The sequence below is a fragment of the Asparagus officinalis genome, chromosome 1, assembly GCF_001876935.1.
Source record: "Asparagus officinalis chromosome 1, Aspof.V1, whole genome shotgun sequence".
NCBI lineage: Eukaryota > Viridiplantae > Streptophyta > Magnoliopsida > Asparagales > Asparagaceae > Asparagus > Asparagus officinalis.
In genome coordinates, this window is record NC_033794.1 from 53974210 (window position 1) to 53983605 (window position 9396).

The 9396-nt window shown below is 38.1% G+C and overlaps 1 protein-coding gene and 1 non-coding gene across 2 annotated transcripts in view; one reads left to right on the plus strand and one right to left on the minus strand.

Moving 5' to 3' along the window:
* Positions 6156-6226, minus strand: TRNAC-GCA. Its single transcript has one exon. It is a non-coding gene; the product is annotated as a tRNA-Cys (tRNA).
* LOC109834330 (early nodulin-like protein 1) overlaps positions 8094-9396 on the plus strand; it is a gene marked incomplete at its 3' end in the record, with an annotated part of 2900 nt that continues 1597 nt past the window's right edge. The window contains exons 1-2 of the mRNA XM_020402335.1: positions 8094-8440; positions 9093-9390. Of these exons, the coding sequence (XP_020257924.1) occupies positions 8245-8440; positions 9093-9390 (494 nt within the window). The remainder of the gene's footprint in view (positions 8441-9092; positions 9391-9396) is intronic.

Consider the following 9396-nt stretch of genomic DNA (forward strand, 5'->3'; position numbering starts at 1 on the left):
GACGATATGGAGCCATCCGAACCTAGCCGAAGGCTTCGGTTCGCTTCCTCCGTTTTGCCAAATTCCTTACGGTTTGGGAGATATCTGCGTTTTCCCTTTTTTCTGCTATTTCAGGCGAGGTTTTAGCAGTTTTGTTCTGAACTTCTCTGATAAGGATTAAAGGTAATTTTTATTGCCTACAACTACTTCTCAATACTCCAACAAGTATACGAGTCTAAACTATTTCCTAATTTTAATGGGAAGTTTCTGGAAGAATATTGTATGTGATATTCTTAAGGATAACCCGATCATTCAGCTGAGTACAATATTAGACCCAGTTTCACAAAGAAAGCTAGGGGTGGATGTAACAGGAAGTTCCCGAAAGAATGCTATATGTTGTGTTCTTAGGGATAACCCGGTCGCTATAAAAATGGGATGAATAAGAAACTCCCACTTGGACTCTAAATGTTGGGAGCAATTCCACCAGCTTTCGAGCACTCTTTTGCTGAGATGAGAGTTGATCACATCGTGGATCAATCTTCCCTCATAAAAAAACTCCCACTAGTGTTGACGATTCATAGTTCTCCACCACAAATTCCCTCACTGATCAAATTAATTGACAGTGGGTCCACTAAAATTCTTTCTGGTTTAATCTATTCAAACTCACACTGTGTATGTGCACTCAACACTCTAATTATCAGAATCCGAACATAATGCTTGGAATTTTAATCTGCCAATCCTCGATAATTGTCAAATCCCTTCGTGTTAAGTCTTTATCACTCGACACCAAGAACACCCACTGAATGATCGGTACAAGTCAACACTCCCAATGTGATTTGTACTCTCACTCCCATTGTATACCTGGTCAAACCTTCTTACAGTTAGGACCACAACCAAAATCTCCTCTCGATTCCTTCTATGAACGAGAGGTTTATGAATCGAACGATCAAATCTTTAAATAGTTAGGACCGATCAAACCCTGCCATTTGGTCAAACCTTCCTATAGTTAGGGCCAAAGCCAAAATCTCCTCTCGATTCCTTCCATGAACGAGAGGTCAACTTTCAAATCGAATGATCAAACCTTCCGATGGTTAGGATTATCCTAATCTTTTCGATTCTCGGAGTGGAGGTCTCACTCTTAGTTTCACTCTTCAGATTCTCAAAGTAGAGATCCCACTTTGAGTTTCCTTTGCAACTGGAGATAGAATATAAAATTCTTCCTCTCCAGTATCGGGTTCGTCTTTGCCCTAAGTGAAGACACTACTTTTCAACTTCCAAAATCTAAGCCTAACCCGTGTTGTCGGTTTAGTCTTTCACCGATTGAAAAAGATACTAGAATCCAAGTCTAGGGAATTTTATCCCGATGCCTAAGTAGGGATAAGTCAATGCCTAACATGTGTTACCGGTTTAGTCTTTCACCGATTAAAGAAGACACTAGAATTTAAGTCTGGGGACTTTTATCCCGAAGCCTAAGTAGGGATAAGTCGGCGCCTAACATGTGTTGCCGGTTAGTCCTTGACCGTAAAAAGGACAAAAGCCAAAATATTCGACATTGTGGCAGACCGTTATTAATAACACCGAAATCCACGCCTTACACACGCGGGGAACTTTATCTCGACTCCTAAATAGAGATAAGCCTACGCCTAATACGCATTGCCGGTTTAGTCTTTCACTGATTAAAGAAGATACCAGAATCCAAGTATAGGGACTTTTATCTCGAAGCCTAAGTAAGGATAAGTCAGCGTCTAACACGCGTTGCCGGTTAGTCTTTGACCATAAAAAAGATAAAAACTCATATATTCGATATTGTGACAGGTCGTTATTAATAATGCTAAAATCCACACCTTACACGCGCGGGGAACTTTAGCTCGACTCCTAAATAAAGATAAGCCTACACCTAACACACGTTGCCGGTTTAGTCTTTCACTGATTGAAGAAGATACCAGAATCCAAGTCTGGGGACTTTTATCCCGAAGCCTAAGTAGCGATAAGTCAGCGCCTAACACGCGTTGTCGTTTAGTTCTTGACCGTAAAAAGAACAAAAGCCCACATATTCGATATTATGGCAGGCCGTTATTAATAACGCCAAAATCCGTGCCTCACACGTACGGGGAATTTTATCCTGAATCCTAAGAAAGGATAAGTCAACGCCTGGCACGCGTTGCCAGTTTAGTCTTTCACCGAATGAAAAAGATACCAGAACATAAGTCTAGGGACCTTTATCCTAAATCCTAAGTAAGGATAAGTCAACGCCTAATATGCGTTGCCGGGTAGTCTATTCCCGTGACAAAGACTAAGTTTATATATTCAAAATCATAGTAGCAAGTCTAAGAGAATTAACTCTCTTAGCACAACGTCACATGTGAAATAGGTTTTAATAATTCACGTGCTAGTCTGACTCAAACGGTAGTTGGTAAAGGTATGTCAAATCCGTTGATGGCTGAGGATTGGCCAAAAATCCTAAGTTTACGTCTAACACATGGCGCTGGATAGTCTATTCCCGTAAGAAAGATGAAGTCTACGTATTCAATATCGTAGCATTAAAAGAGTTAACTCTTTTAGCACAATGTTACATGCAGAACAGACTTAAAAAATCTGCATGCTAGCCCGACTCAAATGGTAGTCGGTAAAGGCTCATCAAACCCGTTGATGGCTGAGGGTTTGTCAAAAATCCTATAAATGTGAGAGTCATTGACGCACCAGCTCCATTAGTTGATCTCGTGACTTAAGAATCCAATAATTTTAAGATAAGATCCATACATGCAGATGAATCAGTTTTAATAGTTGGTCCTGCAGCCTCATCATTTGGGATCGCCATGCTCCAATACCTTAAGAGATTAAACTGTGTATACTCCAGCAAACTTACGAGTATAAACTGTGTTAACGGTGATCGATGCGAAACCCTAATGTCAACGCCAATCAACGCGTAGCCCTAGGTCAACGTCAGTCAATGCGTTACGATGAAAGTCAACACCGATCGAAGCGAAACTCTAAGGTCAACCCCGATCAATGCCAGTCAACACGTTGTGATCAAAGTTAACGCAAATCAAAGCTAAACCCTAAGGTCAACGTCGGTCAACACGTAGCCCTAGGTCAATGCCAGTCAATACGTTATAAGAAAAGTCAACGCCAGTCAATGCATAGCTCTGAACCAATGCCGGTCAACGCGTTGTGACGGAGATAATTAGTTCAAAGTCTACTCAATGACACAAGCTAAAACCAACTTACCAAGTTCGATTCGAAACTTCGACGACGGACAGACGATAAACGTAGCGTCGGAAGAACTTCAGCTATTCATCAAAATAGACTAAAAATCAAAGAAGTCAAGAATCGAAGCTAACTACAGGTTCTTTCACACCGACTAAAGGTTGGACCGATCACATCCAAAGTATTTCAGGCTCTTCTATAAAAGAATCAAGACTGAAACACTTTGGAGGGGGTATCTGTAGGCGTTAAAAATTACCCACGAATTCCCACACACAACTTGAGTCAGAGAGAAGATGATGAACATCACTATCCGGATCATAGAAGCTTAATTGATGTTGATAAACGCATGAAGTAAGTCGACGAACTGTGTGGAGCAACAGAACTGCAGAATAACTGATCGGGAGCTATGTTTTACTTACGAAAGACGAAGTGCCCCTCGTGTCCCATCTAATCTACATATGATTCAACAATGGAAGCTTGTAGATCTTCTTGTTGGCTTTTCTTCGTACTTTGAATTGCGTAATTCTGAGTTCGGACAATGAAGATACGATAAAAACGGACGGGACACACGAAACAATGCCCCGGGCCTTAGTGGAGACACTCCAAGTGTCTCAGCCTTGGTAGAGACCGTCTCGCTTTGAATCTGAAGGAGATCAAAAGATAAAAGTTGTAGAACTCCTTATTAGCTTTCTAATGTATCTTGGATCAACTCATAATGTACATACACAAGCTACAACCTCAAGTGTTGGTCCTCACGTATCGACTCCCTCAAGTGCTCGGAATTATCACCTCTCACTAGGCCACCGACGCCACTCCTCTAGGTATCAACTCCGTCCTCACCACACACTCCTCTTGGTGTACAAGTATATTACAAGTGATCTCACGATAAGCACGAATATAATAATGGTTGTTCTCTACACTTGACGAGAACTCAATTAAGCTCACTCTTACTAAATCACACACCACTACCCAACAATATATTATATGAGATATAACAAGCTCAATAAGGGTGCGTGATAAATGAGTTTAAATAAAATCTAACTCAATAAGAACTAGCAATAAGATTAATAAGAAATAAATGCTAGAAAGTTGAGTTAGGAAAACTTCTCTACAAAGAGAGGATGATTGGATATTGAGAATGAACTCCTCAACAAATGATGTAAGCTTCTCTTTGTAAAACAAACTCTTTTTCAAACCAAACTTGAAACAAGGGTAAAACACCTCTTAAACACAAACTAAACTCTTTCAAAACTTGATTAATGAATCTTCTTGATAGTTTAAGAGTTCAGAGCATATGGGTATATATAGCATCTCAATACTTCAGTTAAAACCCAAAGAAAAAGACCAAAAAGCCATAAACACATAAAACAAAAAACTAGCCGTTACTGTACAACGGCTCTCTGATAAGTCGACTTATGAGTCGACTCATGAGTCGACTTATGAGTCGACTAATGAGTCGGCTTATATGAGTCGACCCAGCAGAAGAAAAATTACAACTCCGCTGCAATTCGTGAGTCGACTTATGAGTCGACTAAACATGCACATACCAGATTTGCACAGGAAAATAGAACTTTAAACCATGTTTAAACATATCAAATAAATTTTAAAAATTGTAAAATTTGGGGTATAGTTTATAAACATATAAATGAGCATGTTTCAAAAGAAATTTTCCAAATGTGATTCTCTGTTTGTAAAATCTCTTAGTTTTGCAAAAGCATGTAAAACGAGTGTATATTATTCTTAGTTTTGGACAATTGAGATAAACAAGGATATGAAACCTTTTCAAATGAATTTATAGACTAAACAATAGTTATATAAAGTAAATTTTAAGTCTATACACTAATATCTCAGTATATTGTCAAAATCACATTAAAACCAAATGTGTGTGTTATGTGGATATTGAGTTTGAGATATATTCACACAATATAAAGTCCTACTCTAGTTGTACCAAGATGATATGCATGAGAAGCTAAATCTTGGAACAAAACAAATACTGAAAAACATATTATAAATTGTTTACAAAATCATCAAAACAAGATTCAAAAGTAGGCTCATATACATGAGTCCTAACAGGATGGATGGTTTACTTTTGAAAAGATTGGAGGAGGAGGTGAAGAGAGGTGGATTGTGAATCTTTAGTTGAGATGAGTGTAAGAGGGCAGAGAATGGCTTGTTGAGGTGCAGAGGAATGTGAAAAGAGTGTTGATTTGGTGGAACAGAAGGCGGAGAGGTGGTGGTGGGGAAGAAATGATGATGCTACCTCCATTAGTGGTGACGAGAAGCCGCTTTTGTGTCCCGTGCCGACGCCTTTTCGAATCTCCCCAATCTCCTTCCAAATCGCCTTTTCTTGAAGTGTCCCTTTGTTCTTAAATATCTCCTAAATGCTCTAATTTACTTTAGAATATAAAACAAGTGTGCTTCTGTGCAATCACATGTATACTATACTAGTTTGAAAAAAAAGACATATTGTGGATAAAGTGGATCCATGAGTCATATTTAAGAAGTAATAACACATAGAAAAGCTAGTGACTCCTGGTTTTAGAAAACAATTGATTAAACTTAAAAACAAAGCAGTGGATAATTGGGGATCTAGTGAAAATATAATAAACAAATTTGAGAGAGGATGTTAATATAAAATATATATATAAAGGTTAGTCAGAGCTTCTTCCTATTCATCAAGAGATTGCATATGTGGCACAATACCGTGTGGGGTATATTCCATATTCCTAGACATTCTTAGGAATTATGGCTTATGGCTCAAAAAATACTTCTCATTCTTGACAGATTTTGTAAGATTCAGATTGATTCTTCTAATATTTGTAGTCTACGTGAAATATTGCCTGAATAACATAACAATCTATTCTTTGGATATCAATTTTCTATGATGGAGCTGCTTATGACCCCAACTATCAGATTTCGTCGAATTAGATCGGCAGGATAAGAAAGAAGTCCAAAATCTTTTGAAGCTCAGGCGACACACGGATTTGAACTGGGGATAAAGGATTTGCAGTCCCCCGCCTTACCACTTGGCCATGCCGCCAATGGTTTTTTCATAATTGGGAAAAGAAATTTTTTGTTCTTGAAGCAAACATTTCTCCCCCAACTTGCTTTGGCTACAGTAATTTACTACCTATGGTTGAGAGAGAGAAATGATAAAGTTCATAGCAACATTAAGGGGCTGCTTGGTTGTTGGATTTATCTTTTGAGTATATAACAATGCAAGAAATCAAGAAATCCATTATTTTCTAAGATTTAACTTTTTTGTTTGATTTGTAAAAAAATATGATGAAAAGTCAGCATCTGAAAAGAAATTCCTTGAATTCTTATTTGTTTGTAAGCTAAATGATAAAGTTTTGAAGTTATTGACGAGTCCCATTAAAATAGTTAAATTTGTACTTAAAAGAATAAAATTTTAAGTTTTAGAATCTTTTACGACTTTAAACAATAATTTAGAGCTAGCGGATCCCATATACTAAGTAATTCCCACTCAAATCCTCCCTATTCGATAGGATTTCTGAACCAGCTCTGGATCTGTATGTTAGTAATGTGGCATCCACTATCCAACTTTTTGATTCGATCTAATAAGCATATGATTTTGCTCCAAGATTTTAATCCCTCTGTAGGGCCCACTTTTCTGACATGAATCTTGTGATTTCTTTTAAGATTCAGGTAAACAAATAAGTTCTATGAAGAATTATGATCAGGTGTAAAGCTGATTAAAGTCTTGATCTTTGTAGTTCTATATAAGGGCCGATCCACAGCCTAGCTAGGGGCGCAGTTGCAAACCTAGATATTTATAAATTTATATAAAATGTATATTTTATATCCACTGCTCCATGAATTTTAAAAATTGCACCCGAGGTATCTAAAAAACACAAAATAGTTAATAGCAATTGAGAAAACAAATAGGAAAGTAGAAGCCCGTTTACATTTTTAACAATAAAGTATAATAAGTACATTTACATAAAAACTATATTTTTATAATATTATATTTTTATTCTTAGGTAAAAAGGCACTTAATGTCCACCCCTCAAGAAAAAATTTCTGATCTGCCCCAGTTTCTATAACATTATAAATTATCTTTTCATATAAAGTGTTTGTCGTAGTCATTGTAATATTCATAGATATATAGCAGTTTTGAGAGAGGATACTTTACTATTTAATAGTATGTTTATCAGTTGATGACAATTTTGAGCAACTGTATTATCTTGGGTATGCCTAAGTATGGTAAGCAATTCTCAATTAGTTTAATTAAAAAAAAACTATTCATTGAACCGAAAAAAAAGGCGCACTCACATTTGGACTTCCGAACAAGTACCATTGATGTGCAACTCTTGTTCTTTGAATTCAATTTCCTATTCTAAAGTGTGTTTGGTAACTACAAAAAGAGACTAAAGTAGAATTAATTTTCCTTAAACAAAAAAAAATTAGTTTAACTTTGGTCTAACTTCTGCCAAACTGAAAATTAACATTTAGGCCAATATTGTATCCAGTAGAAGTAGTTTTGTAATTTACGGAGCACACCGTTAGAATCAACCATGAAATTCATGAAACCTTAGATTTCATTTGGGTCGGGGTCGGGTAACAAAAACATCCGCCACTATCCACCCAGATCCGAACCGTCAATACGAACTTTATCGTTTCGACCGAGCTCGCTTCCGATGACGTGGACTAATCATTTCAAAGCTCAAACTCCGGCCCGAATACCGCCACGTGCCAAGCCTCACGTGACACCGCCTTAAAAAAAGGCAAGGCAAACCCCTCCGCGAGGCCCCAAGCTACCGTTGCGTCCATGGGAGATGCACACGCGTCAGTAGCGCGCTGCTCTATGTAACGGGCGAAGACGAACCCAAAATTCTAACGTCACCAAAAGAGCGGCTCTATCAACTCTCGGGCCCCACTCGCTAAGACGGTGACACGCGGCATGTTCTCAGACTGCCACGTCAGTTCACGGGTCATGTCATGACCCTATGTATATATTGTGCCTCCGTTTCTCTCTTCGTTCCATCTTTTTACTTAGCTTGGTATCCTGCTGCTGCTTCTTCTTCCTGAAATCGGATGGAGTTCAATAATGCTAGAAAAAAAGCTTTGGCAAGCTTTGTTGTTTTAGCTCTGATGATTATGATGGGTTTTGTATCTCAGTCTTTGGCTTATGATTTCTATGTTGGTGGAAAGAATGGATGGGTGCCTAATCCTTCAGATCCGTACAATAATTGGGCTGAGAGGAACAGGTTTCAAGTCAATGACAAGCTAGGTAACGTTACATACGTGATCACTTGATTATTTCATGTCCACTGATTCAAACTTTGTAGTTGTAAATTGTAATTAACGCATGCCTTGGTTGTAATACTCTGTATCCTCTCTCCAGGATCACTCAATTGAGTGTTTTTTTTATGGGTTTAAACTTATGCGTTTTTATCTTTTTATTAACAAACCCGATTTATTAAATGCAATCTTTTCTAAATTTACTGTATTATGGGTTTTTATGAAATTTGGAACTTTTCTAGCATAAAACCAGTTTAGTTCTAGACCGGGAGCGAGATCAAAACATTTGGCCTAGAAAAACCAAATTTGAAGTAAAAGATTCAATTATTTGTCACCGCTAAGATTATAAATGAGGGTTGAGGGTTGTTCTCGGGTTGAGGAGTTTTCCATGCGGTCAAAAATAATTAGAACTTTCATATCATAAAAACGTAAATTATGATGTTTAATTAAGCGTTAAGCTCAAAGTTAATATTAAGTAAAAGATATAGACCGATAAAATTTACATGGACGACCGTTCACTATAATAGGATATATAATTGTAATCTAGGGATTTAGGATCTGAATGCTAGTGATTGGATTGTTTTGTATATTTTTTTTTGGATGGCCATTCAAGCTTTATTGATTCAAGTGATGCAATGCAGTGTTCCACTACAAAAAGGGAGAAGACTCTGTCCTCCTCGTAAACAAACAAGACTACGACTCATGCAACACAACCAAGCCCATAAAAAAACTCGACGATGGCCACTCCATCTTCAATCTCGACCGCTCCGGCCACTTCTTCTTCATCAGCGGTGATCACAACCGATGCCAGAATGGCGAGAAATTGATTGTTGCCGTAATGGCAATGAGCCACGGCAAAGGGATTCCTCCGGCGTTGCCTTTCCCTCTGCCGCCGTCACTTTCCCCCTCAGGTTTGCCTTCAGGGATTTCACCGGCTCCGTCCGT